The sequence below is a fragment of the Durio zibethinus genome, chromosome 3, assembly GCF_047325235.1.
Source record: "Durio zibethinus cultivar Kanyao isolate XHJ-2024 chromosome 3, ASM4732523v1, whole genome shotgun sequence".
Lineage (NCBI taxonomy): Eukaryota > Viridiplantae > Streptophyta > Magnoliopsida > Malvales > Malvaceae > Durio > Durio zibethinus.
This window is the reverse complement of record NC_143164.1, coordinates 7,957,062-7,981,491: the sequence shown is the minus strand read 5'-3', so window position 1 is coordinate 7,981,491 and position 24,430 is coordinate 7,957,062. Positions and strand designations below refer to the sequence as shown.

Genomic DNA, 24,430 nt, shown 5'->3' with positions numbered 1-24,430 from the left:
CTCTAGTCATGTGTTTTTGTTACTCGTGTAGAATGTTTTTTTTAGCATATACCTGGAAAAAAATATAGAAAGAAAGAAGAAACACAAACCAAAGGACAACCAAGATTTATGTGGGTGTGCCTGCATTTCCCTTTGACCTAGGAAAATATCATCCTATTCAAGAATTTAAAACAGCTATGAGCCTTCCACATATAATGAAGAATGAATTGGTTTTAATATAAACGAGAAGTGCTACCTCTCTCAATAGTTTGCAAGAGGCATCCATGAACAATAAGGCAGTTACCATTCTCGCATGGAACCTGAGATTGATTACTTCAAGTCGGAAATTGAATAAAATTACAAATTTCCACTGGAACTTAAATCCAGGAAACAAAGAATTGAAGAGAATACACTTTATGAAAGAAAATCCAGTACTTCTCACAAAAATTTCCTATAAATCAATGTTGATTTGGGTGCTGTGGTTGCTGATAAAAATCACCGCGACCTTCTCCAACACTATAGGTTATATCATCTGAGTAATAAGAATTTCTCAGCTCATTTTTTACATTAACTACATCAGTGCAGCTTGTCACACCTATATGGTTGTTTCCCATGCATTCAGACTTACGCCAGGGAGGCCCTTTTCGTTTCTGCTGTCTGAAGTACTTCTTACCCAGATCATACGAGGATTCCCTCGTTCTTTTAAATGCCTGTTGGATGTTAGTAACAGGAATGTCTGTATCTGGTGGGTTACCACCAGCTGCGCTATGAATATTTTCATCAAGATAACTAGTGGCAGGTTGACGGCTGTCTTGTCGCTCTTCTAAATCTTGTTTAATTCCATTGGAGTTAGCAGCACAAGCAGGTGGAGTGTCTTTCTTATCACGGGGACATGGAGGTAAAGGTGGAAAAGGGTGGAAAGGCATGCCAGGGACAATTACCCAACTCTCTACACTTTCACCCTGTGGTGATCCAAACTGCTGCAAAATGTGCAAGGGAATTCCATATGAGACGGGCAAACGGGAAATGAATCTCTTCTGTGGATGAGCCACAATCATATCAGAATACTTCAACTGAGAAAATTTTGGTTGAGGGAAATCAGTAGCAGTTGATGGAGCAGTAGATGAAACCATAGATGCATTGGAAGGAGATGAGAACCCCGGTGGAACATCGTCCTGAAAACTGTTCCTTCCATTGTCAAAATTAATAGCTTCACCTTTGCAAACAAATTCAGGACATTCTTTATCCCCTCTACTCATCTTGTCTGTGTGATCTGGCATTGATTGAACTAAAACAGGTAATGGGCTATATTCAAGTTTCTTTGGTGACGGTGAATCAATTTTCTCTGTATCTGCCGGCTGATCCCAACGGCTTTTACGCTTGCGAATTTTGGTGCCATTGGTTTGGGAAACACCTGTGGAAGATGAGGAGCAACCCTCACGGGCAGAAGTATCCACTGAAGTTGTGGCAACCGTGGTTTGCATGATACAACTAATTGCCTCAGTGGGTCTTATAGCCTGGTCGCGCCAATGATTGTGCGCTGCTGAAACCTTGTTACAGTCCAAACCCCTGTGAAACTCCATCCTGCCCTCATCCTTGTCCCTGTAGCTAAGTTTTCTGACAGGTTTTGGAATCCATCTATCTCGAAAATTTCGGGCAATTTGATGGACCTGTAAGGCACGTTTAACAATTAGATCTGATATTCACCAAGGAAAAAGCTACTCAAGAAAAAAAAGTAGAGTCCATAAATAACAAAATACAGAAGCTATACTATTATGTTCTAAGCAATAGCTCCCTCTGAAATACACATATCATGGAAAAAAAAGAAAGTATAAAAAAAACATGTTAAAGAAAAATTCAAAAAATAAACAATGAACAACACAATACCTGTTTGTCATCATGCTCTGTGAATGACAGTATAGACTCCCTAAAGCTGCATGAGAAAGCACAGTGTTCAGGAAAAGGGAATAAAAAAGATTGAAAAGCGTATTCAATCAAACAAAACTCAGCTATGTTCTCTAACCTCTCCCTTCCAGCACAGGGAGGACCTCCATTTATATGTTCCAGAGTAAGTATCTCCCTCATTGCTAAATACTCTAAAACCTGCAGAAGAAGCAAGTTGCAAGCTGTAGTCTTGTCATATCTTCCGAGAGTTTTCTTATTTATTTTCAAGTTCTTATAACTGACACTTTATCATCATAATTTGAAGATTCCAGATACAAGCTTAAGAATAACAACTCTGGGCCAGACCTAACTGCACCCCTTTTTATTTTTCAAAGAAAATGAAATATTCAGATAAAATCATGCTTAAATTTGGCTGAAATCATGAAGTTAGTTGATTAATTTCTATTTTGGCTTTAGTAAGATGTATATCCCAGTTACACCTACAACTCGCATGATCAAATGCAGCAATTGTCTCAAATTTTCTTCTTTAGTTATTCAAGATATGACTGTTATATCAAAAAAGAAAGAGATACCTTATTGATCATGAAAGCAAGTAAGAAACAATACACATATAAGAGTTACATGCTTATATATATATATACATACACAAATACTGTATGTTACAGTTCAATGAATCTTATGTGACACTTTCTGCAATGAAAAGTAGACAGAAGAAAAGCATTCATACTGCCCTATATTTTCTAATTTTTCTCCTCCATAAAGGAACATGGGGTGCATCATTTATCTGCCTCAAAGTTCAGCAGCTTAATTTATATCTTTGGCACACAAATGAAGGCAAAAATTATCCACAAAAGACAATATTATTTGAAAGAGGTAGGGGAAACTTAAAAGATCTATCGCACTATCACTGACTTAACCAGGGAGCGGCATGTCATTATTCAATTTAGAATTACAGATAGAGAGCCTTTCGCTATCAAACTATTTTCCCTTTTTCTTTCAAAATGAACTAATTAAGCATTTTGACCATTTCATTAAGCAGTGAAATGCGGCTAATTCAAATACTATCGTTGAATAAAACTATTAAAAGAAAGAAGCACCACGATAATGAATCTTTCCCTTGATTTTTAATTTTTCCCTAAAAAGAAAAAGGGTGTACAATTTTCATCTCTTTTTACTACCATTCAGTTCAAATACTATGATGTACCTTATATTTCCAAGAATCGGTAACTGGCAAGACATGCAAATTCGCAAATATGATTATATAACCACAAAAAATTATAATGCAACACGGTTTCCAGCACTGCACCTTTAGAAGCTTTCGAAGAATCGGAATCTTTTTGAAGTCCCTTCTGTATTTCTTCATTATGTTGTGTAGCATCTGCAAACCTGAAAAGCAAAGCAACATCCATTTATTTGCATGACAATGGAGACGCAACTGGAGCAATGTATTCATCACCGGATGCTGTGCAGAAAAAGTTAGGAAACACTACCATTCTTGTTAATTATATCGGTCAGCACAAGTCGTGATTTTGTTTTTAAAAGTGCATCAAGAATCATTGAAAGCTCTCGATTGCTGCACAACAAGAAAGCTAGAATCAAAGATTGGAAAACTTATATAACATGAGCACAAAATATAATGTTCTTAAGGCCATATAAATGAAGATAAACTAAATTGACCTTTGAATTGCTTCACCATTGCCACTATCACCAGAAGTTGCCGTGAGAAGCAGAAGCTTCAAGTAGCCCTTAGAAGCATCCTGCCACAAATCAAAATGCCTGAGAAACATGATGTGGTATAAAGAAATAAAGAAGCATGCTGCATTACAAGAAAGTCGACATAATTCTCTCATCAAAATAAGTAACATCTCAATATGATTTGTAGAAGATGCCAAAGCACAAAATTATCTACTAAACTTAAAAATGATGAAAACAAGAAATATCTGCTAAATTTAAAATTTTACTATGTTAAATGCATAAAATTAAACCACTAACCTTTCGTTTTGTTATCCCCCCCTCAGAATCCAGCAATTCATTAAGTTTCTCCTCCACTGCAAGCATCCAAATGCATGTATCAGTACAATAAAAAAGTACACAACAGTCCCATTCTAAGTTAAGAGGATTCTTAACCTGTTTCAAAGCGGCAAGTACTGGAATTTTCCAAAAATTTTTTGGGTTTGACAGAAGGCACTTGAGATTTGATAGATGTTATCTGAACCTTATTTCCATTCAGAGAATTACTACTATTTTTCCCCTTCTTAATAGAGCCGGATGAACGACAAGTCTTCATCATGGGGCGAGATTTTCTAGGAACCTGTTTGTCTTCTGCTGTATCAAACTTTGACTTTTTATTAGCATCAACAATATCAGAAGATAATTTGTTGTCTGACACATTTAGAGAAGTATCTAATTTCTGAATGGAAGATGGGGTTTTGTTCATAGCCTTCTGTTCTGTGGTACCATCAGGCTGAACAGCTTCACAGGGAACTGTCATAGGCAAAACCTCTGGCTGAATGGCTACTTGGAAATTTCCCTTAAAATCTTCTGTTTCAACTGAACTGTTCAATTTAGATGTGGCAAAAGCAGAACGATCCACAGAGTCCTCAGCTTCTGGTTTATTCTCCAATTTTATAACACCACCAGTTATTACACTCCCCACAGATTGCATCGCTGCACCATCAAAGGAACTAGATCCAGATATAATTTTGTCAGAACCATTCCAGGTTTCACCATCTTCAAGCATCTCAGGTTCAGGAGATTCTTCATCTGAATCATCATGAACAATTACTTCGGCACTAAGTGGATCTCCACCTATATAACCCCGACAATGAGGTGAACCACAATGACATTTTTTAGCAGCAGCTCCAAATACCCTCACATAGTTGTAGTCAAATGTAACCTCTTCACCCTGACAAATATACCAAGCTTGTAACATATACAAAGATGATTTGTCACGCATGTTACAGAAAGACAAAACAAATACACACACAGATATATGTATGTATGATATCACATTAGAACAATTAATTCAAGGTCACTGCATGTGCCCTATACCCTCCAAAAACTCTGCATAAACATCAGATTCGGCTTGCTCAAGTTTTTTTGGTTTATTAACAAAATATCTTACAGAAAGGATGCTGCTAACTGCAACTAAATTTTCTGACATTTAAGAACCCATGAGATGATGCATGGCTACTCTGCAATGTATGCTGATCAACTTGGTGGTTGTTAGCTTGTTAATTAAGCAGTTCTGTCTTGCTACGAGGATGTGCCTCTGGAATAGGGCCTTTTAGCATTAACCCTTGTATTCTACCCTTCTTCACCCAGGATTGTAGCATGGATTAGTTATTAGTCTCGATAAAAGGCTGACTAGCTATTGTATGGCATATTTGAGAAATCTGTTAACCGGGCTTGCAGGGGACATATGAATTTGGTTGAACACAACTACACTTTTAGGATTTATGTTTAGAAAAAGAAAAAAAATGTCAAAGGTTTAAGACTCGAAAAAGCAACTTGGACTAGCAGAAAAAAGTAGACTTGTGTAAAATTCCTAGAATAATACAAATTTCCCCAAATTACAAAGGTAGCATTACCGTGCAGAAATCATATAAAGTAACAGTTCTGTTTTAAATCAATCATAGTTAGTAACTCATAACACCTCTTGGCTGGCTGGTAAGAAGCCCCTTGAGATTTTTGTTTTGAAACCTCCAAAATCTCATTAATTGTAAAAACAAGATAAAAGACAGAAAATTGCTAAAGTTAAGTTTATTTAACAAAGAGCAACTCAACTTTTTCTTCAATAGCTGCAGTAACATCTTTTTTAATATCACAATGCAGCACCATCTACAATTGAATATATTTTGTTATTACCTAGCATCATTTTATCATGACAGTTTCTTTGGGTTGCATGCATCATCAATAATGAAAATGGTGATGTGAAAGTTGATAACAAGATCAATGGAGGTGACAGATCTTATGTTCCAGTTTGTGTTAACCAGCCCTCATGTGACCAGGTGGAATTTAATTAAAATGTTAGGTCCCTATTCTTGCTCCTGCTTTGGGATCTTAATTTTAGCTTCTGTTAACCCTCACACACTTTCTCTCTCTGCAGTTTACTCTTCAATATCTAAAATAGAGGTTTTCAAACCTACAACAACAACAAAAAAATAAGCCTTATATTCCAAGCTTTGGGGTCGGCTGTATGGAAGGCCAAAAAAGGAATCATGTTAGGTCGTAATTTTGAATCTTCTTACACCACTCGTTTCTATCAAAAACAACATTTTCATCTATTTCCTTAACTGTCATATCATTTTTTATTACTTGCAACCACGTCTTTTGTGGTCTACCTCTAGAAGTTCTGATCTCTCCCAAATCTAGAAGCTCATTTCTACTAACTAGTGCACAGATAGACCGACATTTCACATGTCCAAACCATCTCAAATGGCCCTCTCTCATATTTTCCTCAATTCGAACTATCCCTAATTTTCCTTGAATCTCTTCATTTTTTACTTTATCTTTTCTAGTCTTACCACACATCCATCTAAGCATCTTTATCTCTTAGTTACACTCATTTTCTTCTCATGTAGATTCTTGACGGCCCAATACTTAGTCCCATATAATATTGCAAGCCTTACAATTGTTTTACACAACTTCACCTTTAACTTTAAAGGCATGTTGTGATCACACAACACACCTATCACACTTCACCACCTCACCCATCTTGCTTAAATCCTATGATTTAGATCCCTTTCTATCTCAGTATTGCTCTGAATAATTGATCCCAAATATCAAAAATGACCACTCTTTGGTACTACCCGACCATCCAGCATAATCGCACAAGTACTTGTTTCCCTATTACTACTAAACTTACAATCCATATATTCAGTTTTAGATCTACTCAATTTAAAGCCTCGAGACTCCAACTTATGCCGCCATAATTCTAATTTCACATTAAAAAGATTTCAAACCTAGAATACTTTATTGTTTTTCTACCTTAATTTTCAACCTCCATTCAGCTGTTGCATCTTTTACTTACCCAAAATTCATCAAATAAGGATTATAAAAATGTAAGCTCCCCAAGTGATTTTCAAAATCTCAAATATATCAACTTAAAGGAATTCAGTAGATCAGTAAGCACCAAAATATGATATTTGAGTTATACATATGAGCCAAACCATAAAAAAAAAAAGTAATTATGAGATCCCATATAACAGCAAAGCTTGGCATCAATAACATACTGTGCTAGCATACCTTCTTTATATCCCTCACTGCAAACAGTCCAATACAAATTTCTCCATTCACCATCCACTGCTCATGAAAAAGATACAAAAACAATGGAAAGAAAAGTTAACCTTCTTGAAATAAAATGAACACATTGAAAGAAGCATATTTTGAGAAATAAAAGCCAGTAAAACAAGAGAGCCATGTTCATATTCAGGGCGCATATTCTTATTCAGGGAACATAAACACTGAAAAAGTCAAAATGCGATTCACCAAATGACATATCACACATGGAGATCAAAGCAGTTGGCCAGATCAAACGTAGGGAAAGGTACATAGGTCAGTAAGGGAAAAAGGCAAAACAAAACAGCTAATGTTTTGCAAGCTTATAATCTAAGTCTGATATTAATAGTTAATATATCGATATATTTTAATAATGGAAAAGACTTTGAAGCCCATGGTCACTAACAAAGCATAAAAAGGCAAAGATGGCCATGATACTCCAAGAATTTGGCAAATCACATTCAAAAAGAAAAGTTAGTAACAGCAATCCCCAACTTATCAACCTAGTTTTTAATTAGGGTTCCACATAGCGGAGATATCCTTGAATTACAAAGGAGGTGGAAAGGAGACATTCCACCAAGAGATTCCTTCATTCAGCTATCATCCCAATCACAATAACAAGCACATTATAAGAATCCCATTTAATTTGCTTTTATAAAAAAAAAAAAAGAATTCTCATTTTCTTGTCAACTGATATGATAGCAAAAAGCTCATATGAATAATCACCTTTTCAGTACGACAATTGGGATCACAACTATGGTTAATGAAGCGCCCCAAATTTCCTTTGACATATGCATCTATAACCTGGAAGAAGGGAAAAATATCCTTGAAACTGAAGCATCAAAGTATAAATTGACAGAAAATCAGACAACAGATTAGATTTTAACGATATACAGAAGAAATTGAAAATTAAATGAAAACATTATTCAGGACAAATGGATAATTAAAAGTCTGCAGCAAACATGGGGCTGCAAAGGCAAATAAATTGTGAATTCAAAAACCAAATTTACAGTGGCAAAGGAAACTCTTGGCTTCTCCAGTGTAAGGTTTTATCATGAACAATAAATGCAATCTACTAGGTAAATAAGAATAATTAACAAAATTATGTTTCATGTTATATGCACGTACATGTACTAAGTGCTAAATAATTAAATAACAACCAAACACAGGCAAGAGACAGTTGCAAACTTTCTTCACTTGCTATGGCCTTTTGTACTATCAAATGCTATTTGATATTCATATTATGTTTGTAAAATATAATTAATAAAAAAAATTAGAAAGGTAAAGGATATTATATAAACCTCACTGCCATTCAATGTCATGAAATAGAAATGCCTCTGACCCCTAGAAGCATACTCCTTTTGTCGAGCCTCATAAGATTGCATATCAAGCACCTGATGAACCAAATATTCAAATACCACCTATAAATATACAAATATAAAAAAGTGTCTACAAACATAGAATCAGTATCATTGAATCCCCACTCTACATAAACTCTAAATACCTAGACAATGGGAATTATTTCTTTTCTTTGGTATAAAGGAGGCCACAGCTTGGAGATAGGGAAAGGATTTGCAAGTGCTAGAATTCGAACTCTAGACTTACGAGATGCTACCTTTTAAGGAAACTGTATGAACCAACTAGGCTAAGTCCCGGGTTCGAATTATTTCTTTCTTAATTATGCAAACTATAACAAAACAGTGAATTATGGATCAGACAAAAACTAGCCTTCAACGAATGTAACTTTTGCATGCATGATAGGCAAGAGAAACTTCTAGATAAGTATGACAGGAATTGGTTAACTTGCTTGGCATTTGGATTTAGAAAATGGCTAGCACAAAAAAACCAACAGTCCACATGATAACATATGACTCTTAAAATAATTGAGGGATCATAATACGAACTAGATACACCCAGCTTTTTTCCTTTCTACAAGACATGAATACTTAATTCATGTTAAGAATGTTTACAAGAAAGATTACCGCTTAAGAAAGTGCATACATTATATCAACTAAATAATGAAGCTGAACTCACAAGCCATAACACAGCAGAACCATGCCTTAAACATGCTTATTCTGCCAATCCATTTGACAATACATTTGGTGCTTTTACCTAAACAGTACAGTAAGCTGTGGAAGCCTCAACAACAGTCTTCATTATGGCTATGGTTTACTTAAAGTTAAATGCACCATACTTAAACAAATACAAAAATCAAATGTAAAATAGCCATCACTTGAATTTGACTATAATTCCAACAAGCATGTCACTTACTGATCAACAAGCATAAAATACTATAAAACAAAACTTTGGTTACCTCTCCAACGTATTCAATAAGGAAATGGCCAGCAGATATATTCTCAAGTATCCTCAGCCCAAAACCTTTCTTACCAAATCTGTCCCACTTCATCTTTGCATATTTGCGCTTCTGGAACTGCAAAATGATGCTTGGAATAAAATAACATTCTCTTCAAAAAAAAAAAAGTCCTCGTAGAAACACATACACACGAATATAAAATTCATAAATATTGTCATTATCTTCTACTAAAAACAGTGGAAGAACCTGTTGATTTGAACAAAGGTCCCCGCATGGACAGGTGCCTTGAACACATTCAATGTTCAGCATTCGGTTTAGGCATTCATCTCCACAGCCAAGCTTACCGTCTGGAGGTCGTTTGCAATGGCAAACCATTATCTGCTTAAAATTTAACTGAAATGTTAATTGCAAAAACACACTCCTAAACAACCAGAAGGTTATCGACCTAACAATGAGAAAAATATAATCAGAGGAAAGTTAATTTAAGTTCTTCTTTTTGTCCAATTTAATGAAAGCCTATATACCAATATTTGTGACACATTGAGAGATAACTAAAGCAAGGACGGAGAGGTGTCAGCAAGCTTAACAGATACAAAGTCTGTTTATCCAAGACATGAGATCAAATTCTAGCTTCACCAAGGACTTAGGAGGGGAGATTAAGTAATGTAAAAACACTAACCTTATTTATGTAGCCTAGAGATAAAACTAGAACAGGTGAAGGTGTCAAAGTAGTTAAACAAAGGAAATACTTCCAACCACAACCCCCCTAAAGAAGGAAGAAGAGGAAGCAATAGAGGAGCCCACCAATCCAAATTAATAATTTCCTCGCCAAATAAAAACTACATTAAAATTATCACGAGTTCACTATGTCAGCATAAAATCTTTAGGAAGGAAAAGGTGGAAATAAGCAAAACTCATACAGCCTTTAACAATCAAATTAGATGTATTTTCCTACATTATCTCCCTCTGTGTTGCATTTTCTTTCAATCATGACAAACAGATCTCCAAACTGATGTTGGTTAATAATCTTTAGAAGTACCTACCATTTCTTAAAACCAAAATGTTCCATCTTACAGTCCTACCTATTTTTCATATTGATTTATTAGAGGAAGCCTCTAACCGTTATTAGCATTACAATGAAAAGGAATGATTATACTAACAAGAATGAAAAATCCAACTGCAGACTAAATAGCATATAACTATTTAATGAAGTCAAGTTAGGTTCAGAGTCAGACCTCATCAATGGTTTGAGTTTTACGGCCACGGTGCAAAAATTGGTTACTATCAATACGCCAAAAATGTGACAGTGGTGGCACTGCAATAAATAGGAAAGTGATAATAGAATATCAAAAAGGAAAGAAGCAGGATAAAAAAGAATCATTATACTAAAACAACAACATTTGTATCTACAATTCATTCATGCAGTTTGGCTATCAGCAGCAAAAATTATACCTGTCATTCGTTTACTTTCAAATCCCTTTTCCAGTTCCTTATTATTGAAACCATCACAACCATCTTCCTCAGCATCTGATATGCCCAACTCAGTATTAATATCTGCATTGGACTTCTCTTGAGGGATTGAGCAATCAGCAAATGCTTTATCCCTGTTGTCCCCACAGATCCTTCCAAGTAAATGACAAAACAAATTTAAAGTTAGACATCACATTGCTTTTCTCAGTGCAACCAGACAACAACCAATGCATTAGAAAGATAGGTCAAAAACATGAGGAAAGATAAAGAGATGACATATTGTTTGTATCTAAACTACTGTCATGGTAATGCTTATGAAAAGATAAAAAATGAGAACACACTTGAAATACAAAACATATTATACAACATTGCTCAGCCAGAAGAGGAAACATCTGATCAGATAGTAAGATGCCATGTTTTATGAAGACTATGATCATTAGAAGAACACCCAATTGTGTTTCACCAAGTTGGAGTATGCTTTAGGATTAGGTGAAATGCAACTAACAACAAGCACTATAGCTCAATCAAGTCTTCCATACATACATTTTGAAGGCCAAGGAATCCTAAAAGCATAAAGATCTCCCAAGATAGAAGCTAGACTTAATACAGATAGAATAATCAGTATTATTCTCGTACAACTTCCACCATCAAAACTTTAAGAGGCATGGGCAAATCCTGTGAGAGGGTCAATTACTTTCGTCAAAAATGGCCCTGAACTGCATAGAGGGTAGACCTTTGCAAAGCCATGTCTGGTAATGGTTCTTCCCGCATGTCTTTTTATTTATTTTTTTAAAAAGAATGCATCCACCATAGATATTAAAAGCATCCTGATTTAGCTTGACTAAAGTGTGATCTAGACTTCTGGCATTTGTCTTACACGTAAGCAGTAACATGCAACAGTTAGAAAGTTTTGAGAATGAAACTTAAGGTGGCCAAGTATTAAAAAAATTACTAAATTACACCCTAAAAAAATGTCTATAGATTTCCCAAACATTTTCCATAAATTCACTATACCAAGGAAGCAACACAGCACCCAAAGCCCAATCGAACCTGGCTGGAAGCAACATCCTGGTCCTAATTGCATGGATACCAGCACTAGGTTGACAAAAGCATAAATCGAGTGATTAAAATATGCGAGATCCATAGGTAAATAACACATTTGACCATTGCAGTTCATAAGATTAGGGATGGCAAGTTAACCTGAAACCATCAGGAACACTAAAGTTGGGGTGGGGTCGAAGGCAGTTTTATGTGAAAACAGTCCCAACCCGATATAACTACCAAAATGCCCTTAATATATATTATTTTAAGATTTCCTTACTTTTCTCTTATCTCTTTCTTTCACCACCTGACCATCTCCGACCTTCCTCTCTCAATCTTAGATCTGTAAAATTCGTTTTGTCATTCCCAAACCCATCTCCAACCATCAGTTTCTTACTTGAAGGAAAGCCATCAACGACAGCAGCATTAGTTATATTTCATTTATTTATCTGATTGTTTATGACTCATAAGATTAATTAGTTGTATCAAGAGCTCAAGGCCTCACATGAAGCTTTTGATGGTTTTCTTTCCTCTTTGCAGATCATTAGCATGGAATGTTGAAATAAAAGAAATTGTCAATTGGGTAGCCATGGAATGTTGAAACTTTTTCTTTTCCAACTTCATGAAAGCAGTTATTGAGTTGTAGTTGTCAAATAGGTAGCCATTGACAGCTGGGTTTTTAGATCTATCATGATAAAGCACATGCTGGGTTTAGTTGAATAAAGGACTTTTAGTCAAATTTTATATTTTGGTTTGGCTAGGAACCCATCCAGTTAAAAAATGCTTTTTGTATCCCTTTGTTTTCATATTATCTCTGCAACAAAAGTATAGCTGTGACAAACAACGTAAATATCTATTACTATATCATTACCATAATAGCTTTGCAATGCCTTGACAAAATCTGGTTGAACCTTATCTTTTAGAAAGTCAATCTTTAGTGCAAAAGTAAATGCTTTTTGTTTGAAACTTAGTCTGGGTCTAATCCTTGGCAGTCAGATGCTCGTATGGAGTTGGTGAAGATGAATAGATGATGAAAGAGGTGGGTTGAAGTTGGGGAAATGTCTATTCTATCCGGTTAGAGTTGGATTTTACAATTTAAAACTCTGATCCAAGGCAGGTCGAGGATCGGGTAGAGGTGTTGGGAAGTGGGTCGAAGGCAGGGCAAGCAAAAATCGGCCCCACCCGACCTGTTGTCATCACTACATAAGATCTGTGGATAAATAACTAAACATGTGATCCTTCCTATATCCAATAAGTGATATGTGTTTGACCAAGAGATTTACTGTTCTCAAACATGTAAGAGCCACCAAAACAAACATGTAAAAAACAAGCATTGAATAATAATTTTCACATAAATTGCATTCTAAGATGTTAAAGAGTTGTATGAATGAGAGTATACCAACGGCACGCCTCATCAATTGACTTTACAAGTGCAACTGGTATTCGCCGCCATTTATGACAATCATCACAACGCACCCAAGCATCATCAGGCTGTGTATGCTGCTCCATGACACCAGCAGCTACCAAGTCAACATTAGCCATGTCTACAGATGCAATACTGTTGCCAGTATTTGATCCCTCAGTATCATCCAAAATGTGATTTCCTGCAGCATCAACTATTGTAAAATTAATTAAAATTATCTCCAATTTCTTGTATTCTGAATAAATTTATCACATTGGCAAGGAATAAGAATGACAACTAATATCTGAAAATATTAAAGAGATTATAAATAATAATAATAATAACATGAGATGAACAGAGAAAAAGGGAAGAAACAGTTAAACATATCCTTAGAGTTCCACTACCTGTTAGTGAGTGCTTTCCTCCTTTAGCTACAATCTCTTCATCAGAGCCTTTCTCCTTTACGCTGCTCTTACTAACAGACTTTAACTCATCTCCCTGCAGCTTACAAGCATTTCCTTTCCTGCTCTTCACTGAATCAGAGATTCTGGACTTTCCCTTGCTCACTCCCTGAGATTTTGAACTTTTGTAAAGTTGATTCCGCTTGTGTTTAGAGGAAGACAAATTCTTAGTGTTCTTTGTATCTGGAACATCAGGATTGCAACATGCTTTAGCATCCATATTAATTTCCACTTCCATGGCCTCTTCGGAGACTCCAGGCTCATTCTCTCTTGAAGAATTTGCACCAGTGGATGAAGTAAGAGTGTCGCTAGAGACAAATCCATTAGCTGTTGCTTTTTGCCTGCCTCTGCAATTCTTTGATGATTTAGGTCTCCTTATGCTGGATGCACGAGGGGAACTATGATTATCCTTCTTTCCCTGCTTGCTACCCTTGCTACTCTTAATAACTCCAGTAAAAGCAATAGCTCCAGAAGTATTCAAAACAGTATCATGCGACTCTTCTTGGTGTATTAAACCAACTTGAGCATCAGGAATTGAATTGATTACTTCTGAATCTGGTGAAGTTCCAGGATCCATATACTTGTGTTCTATTGCTTCTCCAGATGCTTCAGCCACAGCATCAGACTGACTTACACAGTAATTATTTGCAGCAACTTCAGCAGACTTTTCAAGATTTTCAGCACTCCCCACAACTTTATTTGCTAGTTTTACATCCATAATAGAAGCATCTGAGCTTGCTTTCACCTTTTCTTGGTCCTCCTTGAACTGAAACAGCATTTCACTACCCAGTTCTACTTTATCTTCAATAACATTGGCTAATTTTGGAAATTGTAAATTTGTTTCCTTCCCATAATTACTAAAAGAAGAATCAAAAGAAACTAACGGATCAATCACTTCTGCAACCACAGTGTTCAGATTACTTGGAGCAACTTCCTTGCCCACTTTAATCTTCAAACGTAGACAACTGGTTGAAGTGTTACTTAGCCCACTTGACTTTCTGCTGTTTTGACCAGCCCGATTTTTGCTTCGTTTCCCACTTCCTCGCCCACCCCCAGCTTTGGACGGTTCTTGATTCTGCACTTCATTACAAACAGGGTCAGGACATGGCTCAAGAAATTGTGTAATATTACTGAGCAATCCCCAGATAGAAGAACGAGCAGGTTTGGATGAACAGCTTCTTTTCCTTCTTGAAGCTTTGAAAAGGAATTCAATACTTTCATGTGGGTGTGGCAGCTTTGTGTTCCTGCAGTTCCTAGCAGCCCTTTTTGCAGGATTTTTTCTGCTCGATTTACTTTTCCGGCTGCCCCTTCGAGAAGAGGAAGATGTGGTAGTATCATGTTTAGTTTCTGAAACACAATCGGCCTTGACAAGATCCTTTCCTTCATTTTCTCTTTGTCCGGAACAGTCAGTTGAACTGCTAGAACTAATTGCAGCACAAGTATCCTTTGTCAAAAGATCCGGTGGATCCAACCTCCCAGACAGGTTTTCAACAACATCAATGGGCCGACATGACAACGAAGCTGATTTATCAAAAAGACAGCCTGCACCTAGCTCAAAAGAATCACCCTTTGAGTTGCAGGCATTTTCTTTGGCATTTATTATTTCACTGGAAGCTTCAACCATTGTACCTGCAGTAACATCATTCCTCCCCTCAAAAACCTCAGCAACACCATCTCCTGATGGACCACTAACATTCTTATTGTCAGATTGTGCATTCTGCCACGTGCGCAATGATTCAGGCCTATGTAAGATTTCCAATGCACCTAGGCAACCCTGTGAAGCCAATAACTCAATGCATATATCATCATTACTTTTAGGTTCCACATGCTTAGTAAAACATTCCAATGAGAGATCACTGCTACTCAAATCATCTTTGTGGTTATGCCAGTCACAACTACTCACTGAATCACCTGTACGTTGTAAGTTGGAAATGGTCTCAGCACAACATGAAGCTGATAGCTGGCTGCACGTATCAGATTCTATTAAGGGTGAAGCACCACTTTTCCCATCCAGAGCAGGACCTTTGACAATGTTACTATCGTTCAGGTCATTTTCTTGGGAACAATCACTCCTGCAACCAGCAATGGCTAATGATTCTGAAGGAAAGTTACTACCCTGAATAGATGGAATTTGGTTGCAAAATTTAGTCACGATCTCAGCTAATATCTCGTGTTTTTCTTCCATAGCTATTTCCACATAGGAACAACATCTACTTGGATCATCCTTATTCCTGTGTTCACCAGTTACATTAATTAACTCAAAGGGCACTTCACATTTCTGTGAAGGCAATATTTGTTTCAGAACGTCTGTCCCTGTCATCCTTACCACATCTTCCATGATCCCTTGCATAATGGAACCACTGACCCTCTCATCATCCTTCCGCTTATCCTGCTTAACACAATTTCGGGGACAACAAGTCATCTTTTTCAGTTCTGATGGCAGTTCACCCTCCTGTGAAGCATCATTTTCTGAGTCATGATGATCAATTATACCCTGATTCTCAGTCAAACAACCACCTTCTTTGTCCATAAATTCTTGTAACATCAAGCCAACCACATTTTCATCATTGTCTTTCATCTGATCTTCACAGTTTATAGAAATCTCCATGCCACTGCTCAAACTAGCAGTACTTTCATCCTGAGACAAGCCTAAAGATCCATCCAGAGCAGCTGCACCACCCTCAACCAAAGATACTTTGTTTTTCAAGCACAACATATCAGTTTCAGAATCATTTTTATCAATGGCACCCTGATTCTTGTCTAAACAAACCACTTGATTACCATCCTTATCAACCATCAATTCCTTTGAATCAGAATGGTCTACATTTTCACACAAATTTTTATTTGAATAACCCATGCTATCACCATCACCCATCAATTTCTCTGACCCAGAACCATCTAGATTTTCACCTTGATTATCATTCAAACAAACGACAGTATCACCACACCTATCACCCATTATTTCCTTTGAACCAGAAGCATCCACATTCTCATCCTGGTTTTCATTAAAGCATATCATGCAATCACCATTGTTGTCACCAATCAATTCCTTTGAGGCAGCACCATCTACATGCTTACTCTGATTTTCATTGGAACAAACTGTAATATCACCACACCTATCACTCATCAGCTCCTCTGCAAAAGAACCATCCATGTTCTCACCCTGACAACCATTTGAGTAAACTGTGTTGTTCCTGCACCTATCACCCATCAATTCCTTTGAACTAGAACCATCCACACTTTGACCCTGATTTTCTTCCAAAAAAACTGCACTATCACCATGCATATCACCCATTAATTCTTTTGAACAAGAAACATCAGCAGCAATTTCACCCTGATTTTCTTCCAAACAAACTGTGCTGTCAAAACATTGATCACCCATCAATTCTTTCAAACCAAAACCAACCACTTGGCCCTCTCGCGAGATGAAATCAATATCCTTAGACCTTTCACAACCGGTATTTTCATCTTCACCCAGTTCACCGGCACAATCCCCATTAGAATCAACTACAATGCAATCCCGCTGCTCAAGCATAACGTTTTGCCTTGACTCTGAGCACGAATGTTGCTCTGCAGCAGCAACTTCATGCAAAGGTTCGCTAACCAAAGTCGTATTCTGGCACGAACCCATGTCAGTTTTTTCCAAATAAATTATCTCAATACAGCAAACTCATTACTCCAAACCTAAATAAGAAGCGAAAAGAAGAAACAATAATTTTGACCCAATAATAAAAATCAAGTATATCCTCTTCACCAATACAATGCACCCTCAGATTCAACGCCGAGGAATCCCTAACTCCCTTTTCTGACCATATCGTTCCCAATAAAGCCTTTACAAAAAAAAAATACTAATAATAAAATAACACCTCTGTCAAAGCTCTCTGAGAAGAAATTCGAAAAAAACCCTAGAATCCCTTTCTCTGCACAATCCAAAAACCCCTAATCTCAGAATCCAAACACTAATGCGGATATAAAAACATAAGTAAAAAGAAAAAAAAAAACGGATAATACATTCAAATAATTAACAAGCAAGAAAAATAATAAATTTAAGGAAAGAAAAAAAGGAGAACGTAAAAAAAAAAAAAAATTACCTGTTAGAGAGAAGAGGAACCAGGCTCTTGAAGAAGGAAGAAAAGGGCGCTTTTATATTTTTTATTTTTCATAAAATATTAAAAAACTTTTTTTTTTTTTTAATAAAACTGTTCGCGAGAGGAGAGAAAACGAGAGAATTCGGTGGCGCTGTCAAAGCTCTTTGAGAAGAAGCACGAGAAAAAGCGAAAGAGAACTTAAAATATCAGTTTTGACCTTTCCTCCTCCTTTGCTTGTTATTAGGTGAAAATCTATTCGTCTGAGTTTGATTGGGACAACTTTGGTTCCTTTTCTCTCGCTTTTACACGTGTATTTTTTTTTGGGTGTTTTTCTTGAATTTTGAATTTCTTTTTTTTATTAGCTTATTCATGAATTTTTGGAATAAAATGAGATTTACCTCATTTTTTATCCTAACATTCATTTGTTTCTTTCTTTAAAAAAAAAACATTACTTTGTTTCTCTACGAATTGATAGAATTTGTCACATTTTGTTTAATATATACACTCGTAGTATTTGATTTTTGAGGAGATTTAGATTTTTTTAAGGAAATATAGACTATAATTTAACGTAAATGAAAGAAGATGAAAGACTTCTTTGATAGCAATATGGAGTAATTAACACAAAAGTATATGAATAAATTAATGAATCATCAGTCACTTATTCCTTTCGTTTCTATTCATCTGTTTTGTATTGATTTTTATGAAATTTTAAAAAGAAATTAATTTTAATATATTTAATATTAAAATTAAAATATATATATATAATTTTGGGACATCCTAAAAAAAAGGATGAAAAAAAAAAGGACAAAGGAAGTATAAATTATCAATTTTGCTATAAAATGAAAAAATAAAATCATGTTTAACCTTAGTTTTGATAAGAAAGAAAGAAAAAAATTTGATTTACATACATAAAAGTTTATACTATTATTTTAGAATTCAATCATTAAATTACAACATTTTTTCTATCGAACATAAATTTATTACAAAATGTTTAATTTCACAATACTAAAAGTATTTATGAGTTGAATCAAATGAGATAAATACTTCAAAAAATTAAGTCAAGCTATAATTGGTCCATTTTTTTATTTTATATTTATATACTAAAATATTAAAAATATTTGTATATTATTATTTAAATTATTTTAAATTAAATAAAAAGTTTATCTATGACAAACATTAAAACTGTTGATGAAAAGCTTCGATTTTACGTCTCATGACAAAGATAAAATTACTTAGATTTGTTAAAGATAGTTGTTTGTTAATATAATAATATCTTCAATATCGTTGAATAAATGAGAAATCGAGGCCCAAATAAGTTGGGCCTCGGCCAGTGGCCGAAAAACAAACATTGGAATATGCAAAAAAATTGAAGTTATAAAGCTTCAGCTAGCTAGGTAACTGCGGCCTGCCTCAGCAATCGCAACAATCTTATTACATTCTCTCTTGTAAGTTTGGTTGCATTGGCTACACGCAAAAGGCATCTGTGAGTTATGGCCCCTAGTTCCCTGGTATCCATGATCCATCTGCTTTCTAGCATTTCATAAGTTATATACTGTTGATTATGCAAAGCAAGACATTTATATATTCATAGTTATAAACCATTCTATGAAATGAACAAGCTCTGGGGGTGATGGGTTTCCTTAATTACTGATCTAGCTAGGATCCTAGTTAGGTTTAAGGGTCATTATTTTCTACTATTTTAGAGAAGATTTGTTTCCTTTACATCCGCTCCTCTCATGAGGTGGTGTGTCAACTCAACATGGTGAGGCAAAATGCAAATATTCATATTGCTATATAAAAATCTTTTGCAAAGCATTGTGTTTGATATCAATAACTTCTTAGATTATGGGACTCTAGAGTTTAGAGCTTCAAAATGAAACTGCACCACTCGTTTGCAACATATATGGGAAATGGGACTTAAGACCAATTTTTCCCTTTTAGTGTATATTGTAACTCAAACCTTAATTCAATAGTATCATACACAGTCATTCTTAAAAGATAATATTTAATAAATATGACATTCGAATTCGAATACTTTAATTCATTTTTTTATCCTCAAGTTGAGGCCTCTTTTGTAAATATAATATATATATATATGTATATATAGAGAGAAAGAGATCTAGCCCTATTTCCTGATAAAATAATTTGATAACCAAAGTTTAAACTAGGTCAGCAAGGTGACCTTAGACATTTTCCTTCTCTACCATGTTATAAATTGTTGCTAGAATTTAGTTATACAAGTATGGATCATTAAATAATTTTTTTTCTTTTGTTTTCGTAATTACATGATAATCAAATAGTTTCTCCCACACTATCAATGTTTGTTAAGAAAAAAAAAATTTAGTTTATCTTTCACAAGAAAATTATAGCTGTATATATGATCTATGAGCTTACATATGGTATGTTGGTTAAATTTGTTGGTTAAATTTGTACTTCTGACCAAGAAACCCTAAAGCTGCCATCATGAAATAATTAGATCGTATGAGATTTGTTCATAGAAAATACATTTTAATTAATGCCTTTAAATTGACTCCTATATTCAATTTTTGCAAGGAAAAGGAAGGTGGAGAATAACATTTTTATTACCACCTCTGTTGATAGAGGTTGCGTTTCAGATAGGTTTAGTTTTCTTTTTTAACAAAAGAAAGGCATAAAATATATATCAATGAGAGAGAAGGGGCTAAAGCAATACATCAATTCATCCCATTCGTAGATCTATTCAGATAATTCATAGTTCATTTATATATATATATATACCAAAAAAAGTCATTTTCCTAGTCACAACAAATACAAAAAAAAAAAAAAAATGAAGGAGAAATCAAAGGAAACAAGGAAAAAGAATGAAACCTACCTCATGTTTATCATCCCACAACTTAATTTTCGAAAGTCTTTTGATATTTATCCAAAATATCACTTGACCTTCACCATAAAAGGAATTTTTTTATTTTCAAATGAAAAGGAATAAGCAGACAGAAGACCCATCAAGAAAAAATATACTATATATAACAAAATAAATTTCTTGTAGTTAATTAGAAGTACAACCAAGAAAGTAAAAAAGGGTTTGAGAAAAATAAGGGAAAGAAAAGCTTCATACTGAGAAGAAGGGTTGCAATACTCGTGCATTTTCCTAGAACTAGCAAAGATAAAAAGAGAAACATGAGCATCACACAATACATTAATCTCGTTAGCTTTCTTCGTAATCCCATTCTTTGTCTTTGAATAAGTAAGTTGCCTGTTGCTTGAGTTCTCAATCCTCTTGATCTCAAATTTTCCTCTCCCCATCTCTTCTCTGATCTTTGCTCTTTTACTTTTTTTTTTAATCTTTTTTGTTTTGCTTTTGCTTGTAAAAGGATAAAGAATAACAGAGCAGAAAATGAGGTTTACAAATAGAGATAAGAGAGGAAAAGTAATAGGTAAACATTCTATTTTGGGTTTGGGGTCGGAATGTTCATAATTCGATTTTAATCAAATTAAATGATCAAACCGATTTAATTTTATTAATTAGTTAGTCATCGAATTAATTTTAGTTAGTTATCGAAAATAATTTTAGAGAAACTTTGGTTTTCTATTTATTCAATTCAAATACCAAATTAATCGAAATTTTAACCAAAATATTATAAAACCTATATATAAAATTTAAAATATATGAAATTGTCCATTTCATTTCAAGTTATTATAATTTTTAACGTAATATTTTGATGTTTGAATAATTTTGTTGGATAATTTTATTTAATTTGTTTCACATATGAAAAAATAAGAATTAAAATATAATTTAACTTAATATATTTTATTATTCAATATATCAAAAAATTAACCAAATCGACTAAATTAATTTCATATGGTTAAATTTTAAAATTAAAAAATTCAATTCAATAAATGAAAATAAAATAATATAATTTAGTTAATTCTATTTTGAGTAATTTGATTCAAAATTAATCGACTTGATCAAATGAACAGCAAAAATAAAAAAAAAAACTTTCAAAGTGTTATGTACGGACATCTTGTTTTTTAAACCATTGGTCTCTACAATCCTGTCTCCATTAGTCTCTACCAATACTCTTTGTGTGATAGTATTTAGCATGGTAGTATTAATTCAAGGAGAGCTCGTAGCTTTAGGGCTAGGGTTTTAGATATGGAAATTTGAACAAAAGCAATATTGGGAAACTTATGAGATTGAGGTGGGAACAACAAACATTTTTTAGGGAGGCTTTGCCTTTGATGTGTTTGATACGTAAAATGAACGAAAAAATAAAATGAATTTGGTATGCATTTCGTAATCGATAAACGTCATGATAATAATCTGTTGACATAAAAATAATAGTTTTGTCTATGTTGTAATTGATGGACAACTTATATCAAGATTTTTAAGTGAAATTTGTAAAGTTTTTTTAAAATAATTTAATAAAATTTTAACAAAAAATTCAAATCAATAGATTGATAGAATTCAATATGAAAATAAAAAATATGTAAAAAAAATTATTAAAAATATTGATTGATATTTATTTAACGGTAAAAATTTTATCAATATTTTTACTAAAAATATCTACTTAAAAAATATATCAAAATTTATTAAATTTTTTTTTTTTAAATTTGCACTCTTGATCTATATAATGAAATCTTTTAATTTATTAGTTTTAATCTTTGACATTGGTTTTTATTTAATCATTTCTAATAGACAACTTCACGTACTTCATTTAAAAACTTCATTGAAGTCTTTTCTTACGGTAGATATATTGTATCTATGTTTGTTTTTTGTTAAACACATGAAAATATAAAAATTGTTATATTATAATTCGTGTCAACACGTCAAATATAAAATAAATTTTTTTATCTTTTATCAAACACAAATACGATTTTTAATAAAATTTTAAATCATATAACTCTCATTTTTTTTTGTTCATATCGCTTTTCTATCGAATTTAAAACATTCAATTTTATTTTGTAATGATAGAACCAAGAGGATACTTTATAATAAATTTGTCACATGTTAAGCATTGAATCAAAATCGAAGAAAGTTTTTTTTAACTGAATATGTAAATAAATAATGAAAAAGGTTAAAAAATAACAAAAATATAAGGATGTACATATGATTTTTCCAAGAGTAAAAAATTATGGAGGTCTTAATTTCATAAACAGGAGGGCCAGCTAGGACTTGGGTTGGGGTAGTGGGAGGCTTTGTTCTTTGCTGGCTATTTGCTTCGTTGCTTTGAATAATTTTGTAGTAGTTAATTACATTGTATAAGTTGATTTTTTTTTTAAAGATAATTGATGTCAAAAAGTCTAGAAACAAAAATCATTAAAAAAAAATAGATATGGAAGTTAGAAAGTTAGAATGCTAAGTATTTCCAAAATTAGAAAAATGAAATAAAATTTTATGATATCCTAAAAAAGAAAGATAATGAAAGAAATTAATGAAAATAGGGAGAAAAGCCTTTTATTTTTCAAATTGACTAGCACAAGTTTATGTCTAATTGGTATACCTAGATTTTGAATTTAGAAATTTATTGCTCAATCTCAGATATTGTAGTAAGTATATAGTATTAATTTCACGTGATATTTAAATTATAGTAATTACAACAATTAGCAAACAATAACATATTAAACTTTATGCTCTATATTTTGGAATCGACTTAATGAAAGACCAAATAAAAAAATCATATTAGATTGTAATTTAAATTTTTTTATGTCACTTATTTCTATTAACAATAATTTTTTTTTATCTAATTTCTTAATCATCATATCGTTCTTTATATAATATTAATTTCACGTTAATATTAAATTGAGATGAAGGTAAAAAATAAATGGCAAAATGACTTAAACCATGTTTCTTTAGTATACAAATTGATCTATAGGCAAATCATAAAGTTAACCTACTATTCTCCATTAAGTGTATCCCTCCTTTATTTTTAATATATTTTAATCATTATTTATATAAGGTAAATTTCTTTATTTATATAAGGTAAACATATAAACATTGATAATTTTTTTTTATTAAACAGTAAGAAAAAAAATAATGAAGGAATATCCCATCCCTTTTTGTTGCCAATGGTATCCCATAAATTAATTGATCATATATCAATTAATGTCTAAATAGTTAACATAAAAATGTCTAATATGACATCCAATATACATTATAATATTGGGATGTTATACCGTAATAACACAAAGTTTATAATATACCGTATACACTACTTTGAATATAAATAATTATACTATATTATTTAATATTTAAATCATTATTATTCAGTTATATTTTTATTTAATAATTTTTTATAAAAATAAAAATGAAATAATTTTGCATTGTAAATTATATATATTTATTTTAATTAATTAATTAATTGTAATCAAACTTTATTTTTTGTATTCAGTTAATATATGTGTACAAATTCATATTCTCTTTGTATTTTTTTGCATATGTTTTGGAATAAAATAAATTGTAATTTATCTTCTCATTTGCTTTAAATAATTAAGATTCAAACAAAATAAAAAT

General features: G+C 33.4%; 1 protein-coding gene and 1 long non-coding RNA gene across 8 annotated transcripts; one reads left to right on the top strand and one right to left on the bottom strand.

Moving 5' to 3' along the window:
- Window positions 1–192: 192 nt before the first annotated feature.
- Window positions 193–18,163, bottom strand: LOC111298539 (histone-lysine N-methyltransferase ASHH2-like). Of its 7 annotated transcripts, none has more exons than XM_022893271.2 (18): window positions 17,944–18,163; window positions 13,796–17,772; window positions 13,389–13,593; window positions 10,931–11,100; window positions 10,714–10,793; window positions 9,725–9,856; window positions 9,479–9,595; window positions 8,466–8,558; window positions 7,891–7,968; window positions 7,132–7,188; window positions 4,012–4,789; window positions 3,877–3,932; window positions 3,562–3,641; window positions 3,375–3,457; window positions 3,191–3,270; window positions 2,003–2,082; window positions 1,867–1,912; window positions 193–1,649 (listed from the first exon to the last, which is right to left on the bottom strand). In XM_022893271.2, exons 2-18 carry the CDS (start codon window positions 17,481–17,483, stop codon window positions 438–440), a joined length of 7,035 nt encoding a protein of 2,344 aa, XP_022749006.1. In that variant the 5' UTR covers window positions 17,484–17,772; window positions 17,944–18,163; the 3' UTR covers window positions 193–437. The 7 variants fall into 7 exon arrangements, with proteins under 7 accessions (XP_022749006.1, XP_022748993.1, XP_089614475.1 ...); XM_022893258.2 differs by having other exon boundaries at window positions 13,389–13,605; window positions 17,944–18,148; XM_089758349.1 differs by having other exon boundaries at window positions 13,796–17,468; window positions 17,944–18,116.
- Window positions 18,164–19,226: 1,063 nt separating this feature from the next.
- LOC149519595 (uncharacterized) lies at window positions 19,227–22,521 on the top strand. Its single transcript, XR_016340911.1, has 2 exons — window positions 19,227–21,163; window positions 21,291–22,521. It is a non-coding gene; the product is annotated as an uncharacterized LOC149519595 (long non-coding RNA).
- Window positions 22,522–24,430: the final 1,909 nt, after the last annotated feature.